Raw genomic sequence first — 24,946 nt, 5'->3', positions numbered from 1 at the left:
TAATTTTAGCAATTATCTTCTAGAGAATAAGCCATAACTTGAGTACCAACAACATAATTACATGGTGACAAAATTAACATTTAGGAACATCTAGTCTTAGAAATGAGCTTACTGTTGTTGTTGCAACCTTGAAGAATGAATAAAGTGGGGGGAATCTAATTTCTCCTTAGCATATTTTCATCTGGAAGGTCTTTGATGTATTGTACTTAAGAAGTATTTCAAGAGCTGAGGGTGTACAAAGTGAATTCCAGTTGCAACAACGATGTCTAAACGGAACACCAACTATAAAATTAAACAACCTGAACAATAATCAAATTGTCCTTGATAATGAATACAGTGTAAAAAGCATAAGAAACAGATTGAATCAAATGACCACCTGATCGAGCATCCTGTTAACCACGCAATTCCTGTTTCCGAGTTCCGAGTTCGTTACAAGGTGCTGGTTATCACCTTTAAAGCCCTATATGGCCGAGGACCTGCCTACCTGAAGGACCGTCTCTCCCCATATGAGCCCCAAAGAGCATTGCGGTCGGCTGGAAAAAACCAGCTGACCGTCCCTGGGCCAAGGGAGGCCAGATTGAAGGCCACCCGAGATAGGGCCTTCTCTATTGCTGCTCCACTGCTGTGGAATCAACTCCCGGTAGAGGTGCGGGCCCTGCGGAGTTTGGAACAGTTCCGCAGGGCCTGTAAGACCCACCTCTATAAACTAGCCTTCAACCAATGATAAACTAGGAAATGCCTCTAAAAAAGTGCTCTTGGTTACTGAATTTTATGGAATTATTGAAGATCGAATGTTTTAGCACCATTGTAATTTGTAAATTTTAACTTGTAATTTGTCTTAACTTGGATTTTATTTGCAATTTATGTAATCTGATGTATAATGTATTTTATGTTGTAAGCCGCCCTGAGCCTGCTTTGGCGGGGAGGGCGGGATAGAAATTAAAAGTTATTATTATTATTATTATTAAATGAAATGCAAAGAGCTGCCATTCCTGCATATTTGCCAGGAAATTCCTAAACAATAATTGCTACTCCTTACCAACAAAAGGGGGGGGCTTGCGATTAGGGTTGTCAGGTCCCCACTGGCCATCGGCAGGGGATGGAGGTGGGGAGGAGGTATGGTTGTCAGATCCAGGTTGATAAACTCCTGGAGATTAGAGGGTGGAGCCTGGGAAAGGGAGGGGCCTCAGTGAAGCACAATGCTATAGGCTCCACCCTCCAAAGTATCAATTTTCTCTAGGGGAATTGATCTCTATAGTTTAGAGATGAACTGTAATTCTGGGGGATCCCCACATCACACCTAGAGACTGTCATCCCTGCTTGGGATATCAGATCCATTTCTAAGTAAACAAAGACCGTAGCCCTAATAGAGACTTTTGAGAACAAAGAAGAGAAGGATTACCTAGAACATCTGCATCCAAGCTGACCAGAACTTAAGCCTTGAAGCAGTTTAAGTCCTGGTCAGCTTGGATGCAAATGTTCTAGGTAATCCTTCTCTTCTTTGTTCTCAAAAGTCTCTGTTAGGGCTATGGTCTTTGTTTGAAGCTGCTTAAGTTCTGGTCGGGGTTCCATTTTGGAGTATATAAAGCAAGCAAATAAATATTACCTCTAGCTGCTGGCTAGAGTATGCATAGCAAGCTGTTGGAAGGCAAAAGATCATCCTTCACCTGCAGGACAAGAGAGTCTGGAATGCAGAATTTTTTACAAAGATGACAATGCAAAATGCAGATGACAGGGAAGTTTATCAGACAGATAAATCAGAAACAGCATTTTATTTATAGAAAACACAGGACTACGCATTTTCATGATTCTGTAACATCATTAGTATTCTTTTCTCTAATAGAAAACTAGTTAAAAAAGTTAAAACATTAAATTAATGAGGGACGGTGGCTTAGTGGTAGAGCATCTGCTTGGTAAGCAGAAGGTCCCAGGTTCAATCCCTGGCATCTCCAAAAAAGGGTCCAGGCAAATAGGTGTGAAAACCTCAGCTTGAGACCCTGGAGAGCCACTGCCAGTCTGAGTAGACAATTACTGACTTTGATGGACCAAGGGTCTGATTAAGTATAAGGCAGCTTCATATGTCCATATGTCCAAAATTACATTTGGGCAACCAAGAATATCAGTCTTTGTAAACGGGAAAAGATTTGGCTGTTGTTTTTCTCTTTCTAAAATGAAATCTCGCACAAATGACTAATGAAGTCAAACTTTACAAGGGCTAAGAACTTTGGGGACTTATTGGCAAGCTGATGTAAGGAATATGACTCTGAGACAACCCTCGCCTAACAGATAAGTAACTCTAACAAACCTAGAGATTAGCATTTCCAAGTCACAAAACTTAATATCAAGGCAAACCTGAGGCCTGATGGTGGCACTTTGGAATCGCAGCAATGAGAACAGTTAATAAAGCATCCAGGGAAGAGGAGTAAAAATACTAATTCCTCATGTGTTAGTTATTTATTCAGCTTTTACCAGAGGATGTTAGTTCCAAACAATTTTTTTTTTTTAATATTGATATCATTCATCAAGGAATAAAAATCAACTTTTAAAGCAAGTCAAAAAGATCAGGCTCCTGATGCTAGTTCTTTGGAGACTGTTTTAGTCCACAAGAAAGGCTGCATTTGCAATCTGCCATCTTTGAATCTGAGACACATCAGGATTTGGCCACAGAAGCAGGACGGAACTGTCTGTGGCCACCTTCATCAACCTTTTCAAATACATAACCAGGTGGCTCTTTGAAAGAAGCAGGGCACATGATTGGTTTCTTTGTGGTATAGCTTGTGGCATAGGTGGTTTCCTTATCAAATGGGGCGTGTGGCTTTGGCCCAGGTACAGGCGGCTTGAAGCTTTTAGTGACAGAAAGTGGATGAGGTACATAATGGGTCTTAAAAGTGGTCAGTGTGTCCATGGGTTCAACTGGCAATGTGATCGTTGATTTAGGGAAAATGGCATCTGGTTTTGCATATTGCCAAGGCTGATAATCATCTTTCATAGTGGATCTGTGGTCGAAGGGATCTACACTTTGTTGAACACGGGCCAATGGCTTACATGATGTTGCTGGCTGGCCATGAGGATTTCCATAATGAATCTGTGTGGATGTCTGGAGGTCCATCTTGATCTTGGGTGGTGTGTAGACATCATGTTTTCTGGTAAAGTAGGTAGGTAATGGCCAAGTTTGGAACTTTTCCCGAAATTCAGTAGTACCATCAAAGGGACTGTCCCGCTTTGGCAATTGATAAGGTGGCTTCAAAGATTTAGCAGGCTCTCCTGCTAGTCCTTTGTAAGACAGACTGTGTGTGGTGACACCATCAAATGGGACATTGCTGGGTTTGAATGGCTCAGGTTCATGGACGTAGCGTTTTGCCAAAGGATGTGACACATAATTCAACTTATAGTTAGTCATATTTTCCAAGGGAACTTTGGAGATGTAGGGTACCTGAAAAGGCTTGAAGCTCTTGGTAACAACTGGACCCTTGTAGGGATAAGCATCCTGCACAGTGGTACGGTAATCAAATTTTTCACCCGAGGGATGGTAGGCAGTATCTGGCTTAATCATTTCCCTTTTAGGCTGATTCCATGCCACATAATCACCTAAAAAGTAAGAAGACCAACTGAAGATATAAATTGCATCTAAAATGTAATTATAATGAGGCAGATGTGTTTGTACATTCCTATTCACTACTTCTACCTTACTTCTGACACAGCTTAGGCAACAGAAAAAATGAATACAGCCATGATTGCTGGAGAGATAGCCACCAATTGTACATGGAAAATGTTACAGTCATCAGTATTATTTATACAATATTTATTTATTTTAATCAATTTATAGCCCGCCCTCCCCTGCAAGCAGGGCTTGGGGCAGGTAACGTCATAAAACACATTATACAGTTAAAACATAAGCAATTCCACATAAAATAAATAGGATAAAAACACAGCAACACATTTAAACTATTTGATGGCATAAAATTACTCCGGGGGGAGTAATTATCTTAAATATGATAATGGAATAATTACGGGAAGATGAATTCAGAATAAGACCAATATAAAATAATATTGGTATTGTGTATTGTTTCACTGTTTCACTTTTATTTTATATATCTTTCAATTCTTGGAGGTGTAAAACATTTTCATACCATGATCAAATTACAAATAAAATATTTGTCGAATTCAAATATTTCCTAAGTACAGTAGGCAGAAGAAAAATATATGGAACAAGTACATTCCCTCCATTTTACCAAAGGAAGAAAGGAAAGCACAAGTCAAGGGGTGACAGCTCAGGGAGAACCACACACGCACATGGAACTATAATAGACAACAGCGCCTATTTATTAAATTCTTCCCCTCTTTAACATCTTACCCTCTGTCCATTGATTGCTTTCTCATGAGGTGTGACTCCCTATTTCATTCTCATTGCTGCTGTGATTTACAAAGGTACTCATCACAACAATACAATCTTGGCACAGGAATTTTCTTTGTGTTTTCCTCTTGTGTCTGCCATTTTATTCTACCGTATTTCTGCTGGATTTTTTTTTTGCCAGTTTTAAACTCAGTAGTAGGAATATTTGTGCAGTGTTAGGTTTTGTTTTACTCAATAGTAAAAAGCCCACCAGTGATGGGAGGAGGGAGATGGTGGGCACTAGGCACAAAGGAAAATGGGGAAGAAATGGAATTGAATGTGGCTGGGGAGAAGCAGAAATCCATACATTCCTGTCCACACTCTCCCCAAACCCACCTTTGAATATGAACCGCCCCTTTGAGATTCATCCTAATCTTGTTGCAGCTATTTTGTGGCCCAATACCCTTTCTTACTATTCCAAAAGCTTCTGCAAAGTTGGAGACTAACATTCTAACATTCTCTTTTGGGCAGGGGCCTACAGGCTTTTTCTGAGAGAGCTCATGAGCAGGACAACAACCTCCCCTCACTCTGTTGTCTGTCCCACAGCATCTGGTATGAGGAGAGCTATTACCTCTGGACTGGAAGGTTCCACAGCTACCATGGTTCACAACTGTTGACAAAATTTGTCTAATCCTTTTTAAAGCCTTCTGAGTTGGTGGCCAGGATATCTTGTAGAAGTGAATTCCATAAGTTAATGATGTGTTATGTGAAATACTATTACTTTTCATTTGTCCTGGCACAGCCCAAATGATGGATTGTGCTGAGAATCTGGCACATAACCCTATGCAACATTGTACCTCAGTTTTTCCCCTCTGCGTACTGATTCCCACTTCCACTTGTGATTCTGTGGTTCAAACAGTAATGGGAGATGCTATCATATGGATGCAACATCTGCTTCAGAACCAGGATTTAAAACTGCCTTTTACCAGCACAGTAGACAGACCTCTGAAATGTGGAGCATCTCACCTGAGAGTCAAAGTTTAATAGCTACTGCATGTAATAAGGGATTAGGATTAGTTGGGAAGGAAATCAGGGACATGTGTTGAAAGGGATCATGGGAAAATGAAATGATGAATTAAGTGAGAATATACTTTGCTGTTTATGGTTGCTTCTTATATAGAGTCTTAATGCAAGCATGGGGTAGACTCCTAAGGCTTACCTTTCAGTTATGCCTTACTAGGTCATCAAAACCATATTGAATTTAAGATTCCTTTCAGAGTTTGCCATTATTTTGCAATAATCTATCTCAGGGAGTTCACTGATACGGCAGTTTTGTACAACATTAGAAGGATGACAAATGCTTCCACATGTCTTCCATTTCATTTTTTTTATAAACTCCACACATTTGGAGCTCTCCTAGGTATTATGAATATATTTTACTTAGCTGGAGCCAACCGTGCTACTATCCCCCATTGAAATCTGTTACAATTTTATTGAAACCCTCATTCTTCCCTGGTAGATATTAATGGCTTCCCATGTATCACCATCTTGAAAAAATTAGGGAATATGGGAGGGAACCAAGGATACAAACCACATGTTACATAGTTCAGGCCAATCTTGGCAAAACCAATACAAAACGAGTCTAAAATTAGATTATCTACCCCTAGATAGACATGAGTGTATCTGGGAGACAATTAGAACACTGAAACAATACATTGAGTCACATTACAGAGCTGTAGGACTTTGATTGTGAGTTCTGATAACATCACCTACAGCCACATTGTCCTGCTGGGTTTTGGGGCCTCTCAGGGCCTTTCCAAGTGACTTTTAAAAATAACCTGAAATTCTTTCTTCACATTACAGATTTCCTAGCCCTTATCCAGAATGACTAGCACAATAGTCAATTTCTCACATGTGGGTATGTTTCAGTGCATCTAATCCCCACTTGGTGTGTGACTGGAGCTATGATCTCCCTGTTGCCCAGGAAACAACCAAACTTTAGCAAAGGATTGTCCAGACTGCAGTGAGGCCCAAACTAGACATTAAATGGGTCATGACCTAGGTCATTTCATATCCACCAGTTTACATGTAAAGCAGAGGTGGGAGTGTCTTTCTTTAACAGTTGAAGGAGTTTACAGCATAGGAATGCAGAGAAATAGCTAGAGCACTAGACTGAGAGGAGAAAGGTGCAGGAAAGTATAAAATTATATGCTTCTCTTCCATATGTTCTTCTTGCTAACCAAGAAGACATTCCACCTATCACATTATATATGTGAAAGGAAGAGAGAGATCCAATCGTCCATCACCTTGGGCCACCTCTGATGCCATATCAAAACTCTACAGTTACTCAGGAAGTGGAAAGAGAGACTGTGTTCACCAAAATCTGATCAGGATTTAACTGGCCAACTGGCAAAAACAAGCAAGCAACAATATGTTAGTTAAATGGTTTCCCAAAAGCAGTATTTGCTGTCATTAACCCTGAGGTCATAAACAGGCCACCAATAGCAGGGAAGAAGCCAAGATTAGCTTTTAAATACTTTTCTGCTGTTCTGAGTGTATCAAATTTATGTATGCTCAATACACACTTTATCTCTGGCCTGAACATTATGTAACAGCTTAGGGACAGTCACAATTATCTTGGCTGGGGAAGCTGGCTAGGCCTGATTGTAAAATCTAGCTACATTCATATAATTGTCACATTTGTAAATGAAATCAGGAAGCAGTGAATTGCAGGGCTGACGATGGTGAATTTCCAATATAACAGGGGATCAGTGGTTTTCAAACTCTTCTGTGGAACTGATGAGACATTCTTCAATAATGGCTTCAACGGCTGCACACCTAATTCCCAACACTGGTTTTGGAAGCACCACAATCACAATTTCCAACTAATGTCTGCCTCCCATAGGATGTGGTTGTTCATTCACTCTATAATACATGTGTGAGCAATGCAGGTCCCACCAGCCCAGCCCAGTGTAGATGTCTCTTCCTTTCTGCCAGGTAAAGCAGAAGGGAATCTACATCCCAATTTATTTCTATTATGTTAGGTATCAGCTGTGCACGGCATCTTATTATGTACATCTAGCTACATTTTACTGGGCGGGGGGGGGGGGGGGAGGATTATATGTGTGTGTGTTCATGCCTAGAAGTCATGACTGATTTCTGGGGCTTGGACATTTTCAGAGACATGGCTTGCTTGCCTGCCTCTGAATCTCAGCCTTCATATTCCTTGGAAGTCTCCCGTCAAAGTACTTGCTAGGGTCAGCCCTGCTTAGCTTCCAAGATCTGACAAGATTGGGCTTGCCTGGGCTGTCCAGGTCAGGGCTAGATTTCACTGTTTGGAGGAATAATGCTTGTCCACATATTATCTCTGATTCCCTTAGGACATTTCCCATTCAGCTCTATGGAGGGAGAAATCTCATAGGTGGATATTTCCGCTGGTGAATGGGAAAACCTGCTCATACCGAAGCTCCATGCAGGCTCTGTAGTGGAATTGTGACTCTGGTAAGAGGTATATCATTGCCCAATGAGGAAAGAGATCCAGCTTTGTTGCAATCCTTCACATTGATACACCATGGCTGTTAATAAATGAATCAACATGACACAGAATAAGATCTTGGGACCAATTATTAGACAGAGATTTCCATTTGTGGATCATGGCAAAAAAAAAAAACAATTGAAAATTATAACCACATGTGACTGAACTGCGTTTTATTAGAGCTCTTGAACAAAGGCTGCTCTAAACATTGCTGATAAAGATTTTCATATGGTCCATATGCAGAGAATTTAAGCAGAAAATATGGAAGACAAATTCCCATAATGGTGTGATTCCACATGTTTGAAATAGTTGAAAGCAATGGTATGCTTCCCATTAACTTCAATGGAACCGTGCTTTCCTAGCTTTTCTATGTGACAAGTGTTTCATTTTTGTATCTTTTGGCAATTGTATTTATTGGGGTTAATGCTAGATTCATAGAAGGCCTTTTTAGTCATAATATTGGCCAATTTCAATGTAAAGCAATGAACATCCCTTTCCTAGAATGGTATTCTGCGTACAAACACAAGGTTTAAAACCTGCTTGCCACATGCATCTTCCCACTTGCATGTAGTTGTACATATTTCTGATAATCTGCATAAGCAGATGCTGCAGGCAGAAAAGTACTTTTCGATATTATGTACATCAGAGGCCCCCAATTTGGTGCATGTGGGTGCCACTGCCACCCCATCAGTGCCTTTATGGGCAATCATCAAGTGTTCTTGGAAAGTGGGTGGGGAGGATCTATCCCAGGGTATCTGACTGGCAACAGGAGATCTGATTGGCTGTGAAGATTAAAATAATAAAATGATTCAGCAGTAGCTACTGCCACAGTGTTTAGTATCTCTCATTCATCTTTCCCAGTGTATTTTTAAAATTAGACTAGTTCTCTCCATGCTTTTGGGCTTTTTGGCTGTTCCTTTCAAGAGCAGTTTCTGTTAGAGCTCTCTCAGCTCCACCTACCTCACAGAGTGTCTATTGTGGGGAGGGGAAGGGAAAGGAGATTGTCAGCCACTCTCCTTCAGGTAGTGAAGGGTGGGATATAAACAATCTCCTCCTCTTCTTCTTCTTCTGTAGGTGTGACTCTGCCTCCTGTGGTGGCTATTTCATGAATGGCTCCATCTCCTACAGCAGCCATGCTGTGATTGTGTCCACCACCCTGTGTCAGAATCCCACAGACTCAAAATGGTTAGAAAACCCTGATGTACACAGTGCAATAAAAAGTCCAATCCAGCTAGGACTTGCAGTTTGAAGGTGAGTCAGGCAGTGCCTGAGCAACAACTTAGACTAAGACAATGCATCTTTGGAGACTGGCTGGAACTCTATTGATCTATGATAATTTGTAGCTGTAGTACCACATTTTGGCCATCCACAGTGATGGAGATGAAGCACAAGAGAGAACAAGCCAGCCCCTCTTCTCTGGTAAACTGCTAGAAGCATTGGTTCATGGCCTCTGGTGTCTTACAAGTCTTACCTATTTCAATCTCCAAAAAAGGGCTTTAACAAGTCTTCCTTTGGGAAAAACGGCAATAGAAATGTTAGCCTTGGCTACAAATACACCCTATTCCTTTTTGTCTATCACACTTTGTGAGGTTTTTTAAATGTTTTAACCTGCCAAGAAACTGTGTCAAACATAAGGCCCAGAGGCCAGAACCAGCCCGTCCAGGGCTGTTATGTGAACCATAAGCAGCTAGCCTTGCAGTGAGGACACAACAACTCAGAGCTTACCAGCTGTTATCCTTTATACAATTTATATCTCCGGTACCTGGCATTACATTTTATAGCACACATCGCTCAGCCCAACAAAGTGACATTTACATTAGATCTGGCACTTGTAACAAATGAGTTTGACACCTCTGCCATAAGCAATGTCCAAAGCTGGTTTTGTTCTTATAGAAAGGTGTTTAAAAGAAGTTCATCATATTCAGTGTGTACCTTTGTACGTAGGTATTGCAGTCATCTTCTCATCAGAGGCATAATTTTGTTCCCGCGGCAAACAAGGAGGCACTCGGTTAAGGGGGTAAGGGTTGTAGTCCTGCCTGTATGTGGACAGTGTGTCCATGTTTTCATTATTTCTGACATATTGGTCTGGAGGTCTCAGTCTTATAGGTTTGACATCATGAGCGACATAATCTCTCCTGTGAAGAGCAAGGTCAATATGTATCATTAGTGGCTATCTGGGAAGGAGACAGCTGAGGCACAAAAGGGTGCATTAATGTAGGAGAGGATGCAACAAGCGTCTTATGAAAGCTTGCAGATAAATAGGTCATCTAGACGGTAAAGGATGGCCAAGAGCAAATGCAGTAACTTCTTAATAGCAGCGCCTATTGACCAAAATTACTGTGGTCATTTTATATTTCCCTGATGAAGAATTAATTGCTCACAACGCATTGGGATCTATGTACATTGGATGAAATACTTTGCTACTTTGAGTTGTTTTATCCTATCTGCTACTGCCCTTGATGGTGAGCTTTAGTAAAAGAAACTCATAAATCTTATTTGGAGAATTATATATTACTTTCATCAGTTTAGATGGATCTTTAGAGTGTATCTCCCCCTAAGAGTTTAGAGCAGGAGTGTCAAACATGTGGCCTTGGAGCTGAATCAGGCCCCCAGAGGGCTCTTATCAGGCCCCCGAGCAACTGGCTCTTGTCTTCTTCCTTCTCCCTCTCTCTTGCTTCCTTCTACATCGCAGCTTGCTTTGCAAGGCTTGCTCAATCACGCAGGAGCTACAGAGCAAAACCTCAGTTTTCTCCATTGGTTGAGGCTCCTCCCCCTCTTGGCTCCCTGGGGAGGGAGGGAAAGAGCCAGAGCTTCCTTGGATCCCATGGGAGAAATACAAAGAAAGTACCTTTAAGACCAACAAGTGCTAATGTTTTAAGCATTATTGTTTGTGTCTTTTAAAAAGTTTATCTCTGCTACCTAATCTTAAAAAGGTACACACATGGTCCAGCCCAACAAGGTCTCATTTAGGTCAGATCCAACCCTCATAACAAATGAGTTTGACACCCCTGGTTTAGAGCTTACATTCTTATTGACAGGGAAACAATATGAGAGTACAGGGAAGAGAGGAAAGGGGAGCCATGACAGTGATATGGATGTTCTTTATGTTTCATTTCATGGGCTCCCATCCATGAGGCCACACACCAAAACAGGCCAGCAAGCTTGGTCATTAGCTCAGTTTGGAATGTACAATGTGCTGAAAAAACTGGGAATACACAAAAAGCTCAGCTTCTGAGATCTGACAAGATCAGGCTTAGCCAGGGCTATCCAGGTCAGGGCAACACGTTGAAAACTCTTGAAATAATTGAGATTCTCACCTTTCAGAAGCATTGCTGTGGAGTTGACCAGCACTGCCAAAAAGAAGGCAAGAACCTTACTCATGCTGTTATGACTTCTTGTTTTATTAAAGTCTACTTTGCTTTTTTAAAGTCTACCTGATTCTCCTTGGGGAAGCACAGATGGCTAAACAAAGGACTTGTTGCATGTGAGGAGGAAGAGGACAGAGTCTGTGAAGAGTTATTACCTGCTGGTCTGATTGCCAATGGAGTAGGCCAAGGAGAAAAGAGTGGCGGAATTTTTACCGCCAGGCCTTTGCACCTGGGGAACTTCATGGGAACTTTCAGTGCCCTGTGCATGGAATGTGACTTGAACTGCAGCAACTCAAATCTCCATTTGTGTTGTACAGTAATTGTTACTGGGTATGTAGAACCAGTGATGGTTAGTGAAGGTTTTTCACATAATATTCTGGAGAGACTAAATGTGTAAAGATGGAGACTGGGGCCACAGTGGTAAACTCCACCCTGATCTACATCCTTTCCACATGTATGCAAATGTACAAGCACAGGGTTCTTTTTAAGTTGCTGATTGGTTTGGAGAATGTCCTGTCCCAAGAAGAAGAAGAAATTGGATTTATATCCCACCCTCCACTCTGAATCTCAGAGTCTCAGAGCGGCTCGCAATCTCCTTTATCTTCCTTCCCCACAACAGGCACCCTGTGAGGTGGGTGGGGCTGCAAGGACTCTCACAGCAGCTGCCCTTTCAAGGACAACCTCTGCCAGAGCTATGGCTGACCCACGGCCATTCAAGCAGGTGCAAGTGGAGGAGTGGGGAACCAAATCCGGTTCTCCCGGATAAGGGTCCGCACACTTAACCACTACACTAGGCTTAATGGGATGTTATTTACTAGGTTATGTTATTTACCATCACGCCATGAAAAGCTTCAGCTGTCCTTTTTCTACTCATTTCATGTCTGCTCATCTTTTAAGGAAAGGATGGATTTGAGATGGAGAGCTAGTACGTCCATTCCATTGTCTCATAACATTTTCGTTCAGACTACTTGGCAGCCCTAGGTACTTTAGGAATCCTACTTTCTATGATTCCTAAGTGAATCCCTTCTGGGAGGAAGATAGTTTAAAATCACATGCTTGGTGCTACTGTAAGAGCAGGGGTGTGATGCTTCAGGTGTTTATCTGTTTGGTTTTTTTTAAGTCCTAAAGAATCTTTGTTTCATCATTCTCTATGGTTTTATCTGGTTTGTACTCTCATTAATTTCTGGGTGATGGTAAGCCATAGTTCTTGCAAAGATTCTAGTGCAACATAGCTGCAATTCTATCTTGATGTTCTTTGTAGTGAGTTTGAGCAATTTTATTGAAGGCACTGATACCATGATCGACTGACTGAAAGGTGATATGATCACAGATGGCGAAGAGGTGATATGATCATAGACGACTGAGAGGTGATATGATCGCCATCTTCAAGTACTTGGAGGGCTGTCATATAGAGGATGGTGCTGAGTTGTTTTCTATGGCCCCAGAAGGTCAGACCAGAATCAACAGGTTGAAATTAAATCAGAAGAGTTTTCAACTAAACATCAGGAAGAACTTCCTGACAGTTAGAGCAGCTCCTCAGTGGAACAGACTTCCTTGGGAAGTGGTGGGCTCTCCTTCTTTGAAGGTTTTTAAACAGAGGCTAGATGGCCACCTGACAGCAATGCTGATCCTGTGAACTTAGGGGGAGGCATTCGTGAATTTCCTGCATTGTGCAGGGGGTTGTGCTAGATGACCCCAGGGATTCTTTCCAACTCTGATTCATGACTCTATGTTATAGGGCTTGTTTTGTAGAAAAGGCCCAGCAGAAACTAATTTGCATATTAGGCCACACCCCCTGGTGTCACCATTGTTTTGCATGGGGCTTTTTTGTACAAAACCCCCAGCAGGGACTCATTTGCATATTAAGTCACACACCCTGACACCAGGCCAGCTGGAACTGCGTTCCTGTGCATTCCTGCTCAAAACAAGCCCTGCTATGTTTCATCCTTTGTCTTGCAGGCATGGATAAATAAACAGAGGAGTCTAGGACCTGTGTGCACATCACAATGAATGCACATAAGTCAGAGGATGAGGTTATGACTGTGATCATGTTCCCTTCCTTTGCACCTTCAGTGTCCCCAGAATATAATGTGAAAAGGATTATATATTGAGTCGCCATGCCCAACTTGGCAATCAGTGGGAGATAGAGGGAGCAGAGACACAGGGAGCAGCCATCAGGTTCTTCCAAGAAGTGACATCTTTAAGAATTGCCAAAACCACAGAGTTTCCACTGATTCCTAGAGAGGCATGATATCACTTCCAGGTTACCCCAAGAATGAGTCTCACTGTTGTGATGGCAATTTTTTAAAAAAAGAAATTTGTTCTCCCTGCAGCCACTGGAACACTGGTGGACACATAATAACCCTAGCAATAGATGCTCTTGAAGATTAACAACAGGTAGCTCATAACATGAAAAGGAAAAGAGATTGCCGTTATCTACTTTCTCTACTACCCACCGAGAACATAGTTAGGGGTCTAGCCATTCACACAGAAGACATGTCAGATAACAAACTCCACAGCTATTTCCCACTTAATCCTCCAATTCCCACACAAAGGTGACTCCACTCTGAGCTTGCCCTGATTACAGGGCATACCAGCATTGTGCAGCCCACAAATCTCCTTCCACTTCCATTTTCTTACCTGGCAGTTGACATGCCTTCCATGGGCACTGGCTGCTTAATATACTCTGCTTTGGGTTTACATGATTCCCTGGGTTGAAAACTGGAATAAAGGGGATATTTTTCTGCATACTCAGAAAGGAGGCATGGCTTCTCAGTCTGATCATAAGGCCTTGTTGGGAGATGCGGGCAACGGTGGTATCTACAGAAGGAAGGAAACATGGAGATTAGCTATAAACAAGACTAGTTCTTCCTGTCCCTGTTTGCCAGGGATAATCTTCATTATAGTTACATGTCCCTGGGTAAGGCATGGTCCCTATTTTGTCACCATCTTTGGAGTTGCTTTGTCCGAAGAAGTTGCTACTGTGGGTTGCTCAGGTTTTATTCTTCAAGGATGATCTGTCTTCAGGGTTTCTGAAAGTGACATTTCTGAAGAAAGGGTGGGAAATGCAGTTTCTGTCTTGTGCTAGGGTTGCCAACTCCAGGTTGGAAAATTCCTGGAAATTTGGAAGCAGAAGCGTAGGGAAGGACCTCAACAAAGCATAATGCCACAGACTCCACCCTCTGAAGCAGCCATGGTCTGCTAGGAAATTGGTCTCTGAAGTCTGGAGGTCACTTAGAATTCCAGGAGGTAACCAGGCTCAACTTGGAGGTTGCAACCAAACCTAACAAAGGTACTGTGACCCGAAATTACTATGAATGAAATTATAATTAGAACAGGCATATAAAGAAATCATGTACAGAAATAATTCTGAAAAAAGCATTCAAAGTCCATAGTCCATTCTCAAAAATTCATAACAGGTAATCCATTCACAGTGCAAAGTCCATTATCCTTTAATCCAAAAATAACTGCTAGAGGACTGTTAACTTTTATTTCCTGTTTCAGTCATTTCGTCAGGTGTGGGATTAACAAAAATTTCATGAATCAATGAAAACAAGGGGTTTACAAAATTCCCATGGGACAAAGAGTCTCTAATATTTTCAACCCGGCATCCACTCAGAAAGGCTCTCAGACATCCAAGAATGTTCTTCCCAAAGTACTGAAGTCACTTATAAGTGATAAGCAACCCAAAGAAGACTGAGATTGAAACATGCTTTTTTCTACCCAGGATGCATGTTGTCACCTTTAATCTTCACTAGAAGCTTGACAGTTTGGTGCTGTAATCAGTAATTGGGTGACTTTGTAGCTTTTGGACTTCAGTACCTTGTGAATTTAAGAAGATTCTAGGATGTGATATTAATCATTAATTAAATCGGACATTTAAAAGAGTACAGAGACTTTTTCAGATCATCGCCTTGTTTGTTATTAATTATTATATACTATGTCATTACACAAGTTATTGTTAAAATTATTGCATGGTGTTGTTCTTGTTTCATACACCACCTGGAGGTTGACAACCCTAGGATGAACAGTCAGGCACAATTCAGCATTCTGTACACTGAAGGTCATATTGCAGCATATCTGACAGCATATTATCAGGATGCAGTTATGCTTTTAATTATGGTTTCCAACCTTCAGGTAGAGCCTGGAGATCTCCCAGAATTACAACTGATTACAACTACACAAGAAATCAGTTCTCCTGAGAAAAATGGCTCCTTTGGAAGGTTAATTCTATGACATTTTACTCCACTGAGCTCCCTCCTCTACCCAAACTCTGCCCTCCCAAGTCTCCATTCCCAATATCTCCAGGAATTTCCCAACCTAGAGTTGGAAACTCTATCTTAATGTCTTTAAACACAAGAACAGAGGGGGTGGGGGAGAAGGACAAGCTATTGTAGAGTAAATTAATACAGCATTCAACATAAAGAGCCAGCAATGCATGATGGAAGGGCTTAGTGAAGCTGAAATGGAAAGTGGTCTTTCTCTGCTAATTCACAATCAATCACAGTGTTGCCAAGTGCTGCAAAGCTGCCATAAAGCAATGGCTGAAAACCCAGCAAGACACAGGAGCTATCAAACACATGTCAGGCCTGAGATGAATGAAACAAATAGTTACTCTAAACATGTGTAAAGTGCTTTCTCGACAACATCATTGATTTACAACAGCCAGCCTTTTTTGACTGGAGGGGTAAGACCTCCAAGTATAGGGGTGTGGCTTCCTGTCAGGTATACAGCTGCTTATTGTTTTTCAGTTGTAAAATTATAGGAAATTGTGACTGGAAGAATCACTTATGCAGTTTTAAAGGCAAGAGCCTCAGGAAAGCAGCAAATGAACTATACTTCAGATCTCAGGGAATGTCTGCAGTTTTGAGCCCAGAAATAAATCTGGCCTTCCTGTATTAAATGCAACAGCCCATGCTATTGACCTTCCTCTTTATGCAGAAATTCCAACCCTCTTTCACAATATAATTCTGGAATGTCTCCAAATGACATCAGTGGGAATAATGCGGAACGTTCCTGGAGGAGAGAAGTATTTTGTCTTGGCCTTCTAAGTTCATCTGAATTCACACAATAATGCACATACATTATACTTTTTTCACTGGAAATTGCAGCATGACACTCCTTGCATTTTGAAGCTTCAGAACAAAATATGGGGGAGTGGCTGATGGGAACTGGTCCTTGTATGAGGTCTGCCCTCCACTCTTAGTGGGGAAATGAAGTTTTTTAAAGGAATAATTTGGCACTTTTGCTTGCAAAATTATAAGGGGAAAGGTACTGCACATTTCTCATCATATCAACTCCACACACCCCAAAGGGATCAAGACATGTTTTTAAAAGATTGTTATAACATTTATGCTGTTCTAAAAAATTGTTATAGCACTATAATACTATAGCAATATTTGTTTAAAAGCCTGAAAAAATCCTCCAATGGCATGAGGAAATGGCAGCCATAGGCACCTGATGCAAGCAAGGTGAGAGGAAAACTTGTGTGAATGTTTCATTGACAACAAGAACCATACAGAGAATTGTCTCTGTATAAAAGTAACCCATTATCCGCTGGTCATTCTCTGCACACTGATCTAAGAATTATTGGATACAGGCCAAACTTTTCTTTGTGACAATCTGGTTGAATAAATCAAAACCTTGAAATCAGTGTTTTTAAAGTGTTTAACAGTGGTTGGATTTTGGCAAGGGGGGGAGAGAGAGAATCATTTTGCTATTAAAATCACAGGAATAGGGCTATAATTAAAGCAACAATAATTCAAAGTAATGTAGAAACTATCTAAGAGCCCCATGACGCAGAGTGGTAAAGCTGCAGTACTGCAATCCTAAGCTCTGCTCACAACCTGAGTTCGATCCTGGCAGAAGCTGGGTTCAGGTAGCCGACTCGAGGTTGACCTTTTCATCTTTCCGAGGTCAGTAAAATAAGTACCCAGCTTGCTGGGGTGGGGGGAAGTGTAGATGACTGGGGAAGACAATGGCACACCACCCCGTAAAAAAGTCTGCCGTGAAAATGATGCGACGTCACCCCAGAGTCGAAAATGACTGGTGCTTGCACAGGGGACTACCTTTACCTTTTTAGAAACTATCTAAGGTTGCTACCAAGATAAGGAATATATTGTGAAACCAAATAAAGGTCATATATGGTTCATTCTAGGGCTGCCAGCTATGTGCTATATGCTGGCAACCACCCAGAGCTTTGGGGGAGGACAGAGTGATGTCACATGCTGTTATGTACCCAAAAGTGACTTAACGGCAATGCTCTAGGAATTTTCTAGCTCTCTATGGTAGAAAACAACAACTGGGAAGTCCCTACAGCATCATTCATTATAATTCTGAGAGATCGCCAAGCCCCACCTGGAGGCTGGCAACCCTACACACAGATATTCAGTGATATAAAATAAAGCTGAGTCAGCTTCATTCAGAGAACTTCATCCACGCAAACAAGATTTAAAAAAATGATTTCTTACAGGTCAATAACACTATGAAATCACAAAATCATTTTTAAAGGTTGCTTCATGGGTCATAAAATGGGTAAGAACTGTCTTTTGACCACTGGTCATAAAACATGTAACACAGCCAACTATTTAGCTGGGGGGGGCAACCTTTCCATTACACATCAACTCACCAAACCAACTTCCCAGTTCCTAAATTCAGGATTCCTTAATTCTTGTCAAGCAACTGATTTCCACTGACTTAGGTAGTATGTTGTACGAAAGCTGTGATGGAAACAGGCCAGATTTACCTTGTCATGTGGCAGGATATTAAACATAGATACACATACAGATAGTAAAAGATGTATTCCTAAAAACATTCACAGAACAAAGAAAATAAGTAGCTGCTGCTATCAACCCACTCCACAGAGAATCTTTAAGCTATATATTTATTTTATTATCATAAAGGACCTTCTGTAGTTAAAAGTGTTGCTGTGGTGTGTTGTATATCTTCAAACAGTTTTACAGTGTGACATTAACATCCCCCCCGGGGCTGACGCTGCGATGATTTGCTGGCTCAAACACATGCCACACCAAGTCGCAATAAGCCTTTCTGTAACACCTAGAGCTGCAGAAGTTTCTTTATGATTCATGCAAGGCGGTGTGGGTGAAAGACCATTCATTTCATGAGTGGAATGTGATGAGTGCTAGCCTGCTTACTTTATGAAGCTTGACTTAACATTGTGGAAATCACCCCCACCCATCCAGTAATTAAAACTGAATGGGATGGATTGCTCTATGGTCTGTCAGATTCTTGGGTCAAATTGTCAACTAGTGTGACTAGATGAACTATCACTGGCTTCAATTGCACAAGCAAAGAATGGCCATGTGTGTAAGGTTCACCTGCTTCCCTAAACTCTCAGCCCCTTCTTGCACTGTGACAGGGCAGAGACAGCACAACACCTGGAACCATGCAAGTAATGAGTATCTTGTGTGAGCTGGACAAAGCACATTCTTAACACCTTGGCCCTGCTATTTAAGGATGTCACCATAAACCCAAACATCTGAACTGGACCAATTATATGTAAATTAAAAGCCAAGAAGTATTAGGATTTCTCTATGTTGTAGAATCATAGGATCACAGAGTTGGAAGGGGCTATATAGGCCATCTAGTCCAGCCTCCATTAAAAGCCCTGAATATACTTGGCACTCTCTTTTGCACCTGCTCTATTCTGTTCACATCCTTCTTGAAGTGAGGCCTCCAGAACTGCACACAATACTCCAGGTACAATGCGGTGTACAGTGGGACTATGACCTCTTGCGATTTGGATGTTATGCTTCTCTTGGTACACCCCAAGATTGCATTAGCCTTTTCTTGTCACTGAACCATTGTCCTGGTATGCACATTCTTTTTCTTGTCCTGATATGCACATCCTTGTAAGAACACTTATTTATTTAGGCATTTTTACTCCAATTGGGCCTAAAGGGACTTAAGAAAATACCAAAATACAAATAAAAGACTACTTGGAGTTTAATTTTAATTGGTTCAGTTTGTTTTTGTTGATCTGTTTTTATTTATTCATTTTACTGGGTTGGGATGTTTTATTGGTTTTTTTAAAGTGTGTGATTTGTTTAACTGCCTTGTCTTGATTGGTTTTGCTTTATTGTTTTAGCCATGAGCCACCTTGAGCTCTGGAAGCAGCATAAACATTTCTTAAACAAACCAACAAAGAGGATGCAAAACGTCTTTAATGGAAAAAAGGTTATGCTCACACTTTGCTTAAAGAACAAAGTCCAGAATAGCAGCCATAGATAAAGATATTAAGGTTGCCAATCCCCTGTTGGGGGCAGAGGATTACCCAGTTTGTAGGCCCTCCCCCCACTTCAGAGTTATCAGAAAGCAGGGGCGAGGAATGTCTGCTGAGTGCTCCATTATACCCTATGGAGACAAGTTCCCATAAGGTGTAATAAAGAATCGATCTATGGGTATCTGGGGCTCTGGGGGGCTGTTTTTTGTGGTAGAGGCACCAAATTGTCTGCATAGCATCTGGTATCTCTCCTCAGAACAATTCCAAGTTTCAAAAAGATTGAATCAGGGGGTCCAAGTCTATGAGCTCCAAAAGAAGATGCCCCTATCCTTCATTATTTCCAAATGGAGAGAAGGCATTTAAAAGGCACATGATCCCTTTATATATCATGGCCAGAACTCCCTTCAGAGTTCAATTGTGCTTGTCACAACCTTGCTCTTGGCTCCATCCCCAAAATCTCCTGGCTCCACCCACAAAGTCCCCAGATGATTCCCGAGTCTGACCCAGCAACCCTACAAGATTTCCAACACTCTCCTTCAGCTCAGCTCAGTTCAATTTTATTGCATAGGGCCAATGGCTGTTACAAGCAATAGAAAATAATATACAGTAAAATACAGTATGGTAAAACTAGATTAAGGTACTGTGAAAGTCATATTTTAAATTTGTAAGAAAAGGAAAAACTCCCATAAATATCTGTGGAATACTAGTTAAATTCTTAACCGAACTATGTTGACACTAGCTTAGCACAAATTTTCTTTGCTGCTAAGGCAAAAAGATCAATCTTATATGAAACCTCTGGCACCGCATCTGCAGTAAAAATATAACTTTTCCCATCATGGCACTAGGGCCTAAATTGGCCAGAATTACACCTAAGAATTTCTTCCTTGTGGCTGAATAAAGTGAAGACGCCAACAAATCATGGCACAGGTCTTCAAGATCTGGACCTCCACATATGCAGAGGCAATGAGTAACTGGTGTTTGGGTGCAGTGGCCTTCTAGCACAACTGTTTGCATTGTTTGATAGTGAAGGGATATAAAAACTGAGCATAATTTGGACAAGCCGATCCTGGGCAGATTATGTGCCTTAAAATAATCGAATTTATTTGGTTTAAACATTCTCCTTCAACAATTCAAGGTCCTCAGGTCTGGTACAGTAGCCCAATACCAGGCTTCACAGGCAAAGAGTTGGGTAAAGATGGCAAATGCCTCTCCCTCCCATGCTAAAGTTTGGGCAGCAAAGTCTCCAGACAAGTAGATGAAGCTGATGATGGTCTAATATCACTTTAAGACACTCTCCGTCTCTTGTCCGGCAGGGGGCTGCAGAACACAAGCCAGAGGCTAAGAATCGCAGCCCCCAAAGAGGTACGGGAGATGCTCACCCAGCTATCTCAGTCATCTGGCTACATATTCCAATTTTCTCCATTCCTCGTGAAATGCATAATTTGTGTACACATATTGAGGAAGCTGTGGGTGGGTTATAGCTCATCCTAAAAGAGATGGAAATGTTATGGCTTTGCTGACCTCCCTTACAACTGGAGTCTTTGCACCGTACCAGCTACTGGCTACACAGGATTCCTTAAATCCAGGAATGACTTTGCAGAAGGCATAAAGAACATAAGAAGAACCCTGCCCACAACCTCTGGGTCCATCACAAGTCAAGACAGATTTGTTAGGTCTTGCAAAACTTCATACATGATATTAAGAGCTTCATCTATCATGGTCCTGATTTTACAATAAACAAGTTGCAGCACAAATCAAGACTACAGGAAAGGAAGTTGTTTAAAATTTTAATGTATTTAACAGTCTTATCAGAGAGAACATCTTTTCATTTGTCAACTCAGCTGGCCACAGTGTGGGCTACTTCAGCAGATGGGAGATCTACAGACAGCTCTCTGTTACTCACCCTTACCAGAACCACTGGACAGACTCAAGCCTCAGAAGATATTGCAAAGTCTCGTGCTTGTTCATAAATGATGACACAATGACTTTGTATTTTCACAGTGAAGACAATAGCAGCTCCATCCCAGTGTGAAGATATGAGATCTGTTTGGGGTGGGAAGGCCAGAGCTGCTTTTCTATGCACACTGTGCTCATGAGCACAAATAAGCCATCTGGGATGCACAAAACCCCAATCACACTTCAAGTACAAAGTCCTCAGGTCACCACCAACAAACAATTTGGCTTTCTAACGCGTAGCAGAGCCCTTGGCTGCCTGCCAAAAGGAAGTGCCACCCTTCACATCTCTATTTCGTGTTGACGCAACATTGATGTTCCTCAGCTGCCTTGGGTGGAAAGGCCAGGCTGCAAATCTAGCTAAATGAAATATCTGTGCCTCAGCTGAAGGAAACATCCCAGCTAGTTTTCCAGCAAGGAATGAATATGGAGAATCACACTAAAACTGACTCACTGCACTTTTCAACTTCTCACTCAGGCAGTTTAGAAACAATGGAGGCTACGTTCAGCAATTCTACAGCAATACACAGATAATAGCTTAAAGAGATAATGCAAGGAGGAAAAAGCGTACATGTGCAATGCATCAAGATGTATCATATAAGAATATTGGCTGCAGTGATAACATTTAAAAAGTGAAAACACATTGCAAATAAGGGCAGAGGGAAATGACAGTACTTTTCTTGCCGGTAGTGAATGGTTTTGAAATAAAATGTAAAGGTGCAATTAAAAAAAAAATTCTCTCTTGGGAATGCAGAAGTTTGAAGTTTCTATGCTTATGACTATACGAGAGACTTTCATCCAAAATCTTTACAAGGTTAGCTGCAATTCCCACAAAGCTCAGAAACCTTTTCTAAATGTCATGGCTGTAATAGTGCACTCTGGATGAATGTGAAAACACCGGCCAGCACTTACATGCACAGATGAATATAAGTTGGCCATGAAAAACCGGTATTATTTTCCCGCACAAACAATATAACAGATCCCAAACCCTCTGTGGTGACTTGTGTGTATGTGTATGGGGGTGTAGCTTTTAATTTTACTTGTCCTACACCTTTGTTGCTGCATTACCACTATGAGGAGAACGAGGCCTTTTCCATCCCTATAGATTAGCTTTATTTGTTTTCCTCTGCCAGTATTTCCCCATACGTCCACACACACTTATTTACACCTGGCAGCGTAAACTGAGACCAAAGGGATAAGAACAAAACACAATCATGTTTATTAAATAATTAAACATGTTAAAAGGATGTTATGGATATTTAACTGAACATCTGTTCTGCAGGTATACCTTATTGCTTTCTATATTGTTACAATTATGAAAGGCGGCAGCTAGGCTATACTTTTCTCCCCTGTTGGGATTCAAATGGCCCATTTCCCTTTATCTAGCTCCCCCGTGCCCTGTCTTGGATAACCCAGGCAAGATCCTGGAAGCTAAGCAGGGTCTTCCCTGATTAGTACTTAGATGAGAAACCATCATGAGAGTCCAGAGTTGCTGTGTAGAGGAAGGCAATGGCAAGCCACCTCCGTTCATCTCATCCTGAAGATCCAACTGCAGCTTGACAGCATTTCCCATCCCCAGCTTGCACTGGCCTCCAACTTCAACTTACAAAGTCAGTGTTTGTTGCAGGTGGGGCAGTGACATGAGGACTTTGTATGGGATGGGTTGTGGGGACTTCATGCCTCCCAGATGCACACTGATCCTCTTCTGCTTGCAACTATGGCATGCAGGGAGCTAGCACGGTACAACGTTTGAGAGACTAGGATCTGGATGTCACAGCTTTAAATCCCTGCTCTGCCATGCAAGCTCATTGGAGGACCTTGGACCGGCTATACATTCTCAGCCTTCTTGTGAGGATAAAATGGTGTGGGGGAGAACGTTGTAAGTTGCTTTGGGTCCCCACTGGAGAGAAAAGTGAGATATAAATTGAATAATAATAATAATAATACATGGATTCAGCCTTCCCATATCTGTAATGTTTTCATTTCCTCAGACTGTCCCATGGAGCTGCTACTAACTCTGTTATTTACATGGTTTCCTGTAATTTTGTTCAATCAACTGAGAATCAACAGCAGCTTCCTGGAGGAGTTTGACATCATGGAAATGGCCTGGGAGAGGGAAAGGCCAGAGCTGCTTCTCCCTCATATACCATGGTGGTCATGAGCAGAAGAGTGCTGGCGTGCTTCAGGATTGCTCACAGAAGACACTGGAATAAAGATATGAATGAAAGGCTAATGAAAGTGGGTTAGATCACCTACTACGTAAGCAATCAGAAAAGATGCATTGTGAACACTCCCACTACCAGTGATTCCTCTGACTTAGTGTGAGCCAGCTCACAGTTTTTTAGTATCTGGCTCACACATTTTTGTCTTAGCTCAGGAAGGATGGCTCCAGAACAAACTAATCTATGCAGTGGCTAAATCCCTCACTCACAACTTTAATGCCAGTAACTCACAAAGTCGAATTTTTGTCCACAAGACTCCACAGATTAGAGGGTTCCTTGGTCCCCATTACATATAAATATGAGAGTGACTCACTGAAAACCTCAAAGAGAAAAATCACTCTCTTGGCAGCAGTAACTAGGCTCCAGCTCCATGACTGATCAAACCCACTATAGTCCCAATGTTTTAGTATTAAGCATCAGACCTTTCATGCATAACTATTATTTACACTCTTTATAGATATTTGGTAACATTACACACAATATTTTAGTTATTTCTCCACATCCACCCATTGCCAACCTCCAGGTGGGGCTGGAATTCTATTTCAGTTGCTTTCCAGACTCCAGAGGTCAGTTTCCCTAGAGAAAAGGGCAGCTTCAGAGATAGACTTCTGTCAGCAGAACCACATTTTTTGTAGAGAAAGCCCAGCAGAAACTCATATTAGGTCACACCCCCTGATGCCAAGCAGCTGGAACTTCGTTCCTGTGTGTTCCTGCTCAAGAAAAATCTGGGACTTCTACACCAAATCTAGATAGATGATAGACAGACAGACAGACCTGCTGAATTATGTAAAATCAAGGTTTAGAAATACAGAGAACTGTGATTTGATCAGGGTGCTGTGACACAGTCAGCTGTGATTTATCAACCTTCAGAAACAATCCCCCCTCCCAATTTGGAACACTGTCAATGGAGTCTGCGAAGAGGGCAGCCATTGGAGCACATTGTGAATATCTCCTGTTTATAAGCTGCGGTGAGGCAGAGTCATTACAAGGTCAGCTTCTTCACTGTCAGTTCTCAGGGTTAGATAAGGGTCTGCAATGAGATCACTACATTTCTGGAGGCAGCCTGTCTGTCATATTAACTCCGCAAAGCTTCCCTTTGTCTTTCTAAGGCTATAATCCTAAATGTGCTTAGGTCAGCCAGCAAAACATGTCCTTTTCCAAAGTATCCTCTTTGTCCTATTTCTGGCACTTCTGATTTAGCCACAAAAGGAATTATGAAGCTTCCCACTGGATGTATACTTAGATGAAGAAACTCAATAAAATAACTGTTACTGGAGCTGCTGTGTCACAATC

General features: G+C 41.6%; 1 protein-coding gene across 1 annotated transcript; it reads right to left on the bottom strand.

Moving 5' to 3' along the window:
* Positions 1 to 2,606: 2,606 nt before the first annotated feature.
* On the bottom strand, positions 2,607 to 14,110 carry SAXO1 (stabilizer of axonemal microtubules 1). The gene is made up of 3 exons (XM_060236398.1): positions 13,877 to 14,110; positions 9,801 to 10,003; positions 2,607 to 3,588 (listed from the first exon to the last, which is right to left on the bottom strand). The coding sequence occupies exons 1-3, from the start codon at positions 14,074 to 14,076 to the stop codon at positions 2,651 to 2,653; spliced, it is 1,341 nt and encodes a 446-aa protein (XP_060092381.1). The 5' UTR covers positions 14,077 to 14,110; the 3' UTR covers positions 2,607 to 2,650.
* Between the last annotated feature and the right edge of the window lie 10,836 nt (positions 14,111 to 24,946).

Source organism: Heteronotia binoei, chromosome 4, assembly GCF_032191835.1.
Source record: "Heteronotia binoei isolate CCM8104 ecotype False Entrance Well chromosome 4, APGP_CSIRO_Hbin_v1, whole genome shotgun sequence".
Taxonomy (NCBI): Eukaryota; Metazoa; Chordata; class Lepidosauria; order Squamata; family Gekkonidae; genus Heteronotia; species Heteronotia binoei.
This window is presented reverse-complemented; position numbering and strand designations above follow the sequence as displayed.

What these genes read in the sequence shown, in the direction of transcription:
- SAXO1 (XM_060236398.1), bottom strand. Translation starts at nt 14,076, where the DNA reads ATGTTTCCTTCCTTCTGTAGATACCACCGTTGCCCGCATCTCCCAACA. An exon ending in GAAGGCATGTCAACTGCCAG is followed by an intron (nt 10,004 to 13,876) that starts GTAAGAAAATGG and finishes TGCTCTTCACAG; the next exon opens with GAGAGATTATGTCGCTCATG. An exon ending in TGCAATACCTACGTACAAAG is followed by an intron (nt 3,589 to 9,800) that starts GTACACACTGAA and finishes CTTACTTTTTAG; the next exon opens with GTGATTATGTGGCATGGAAT.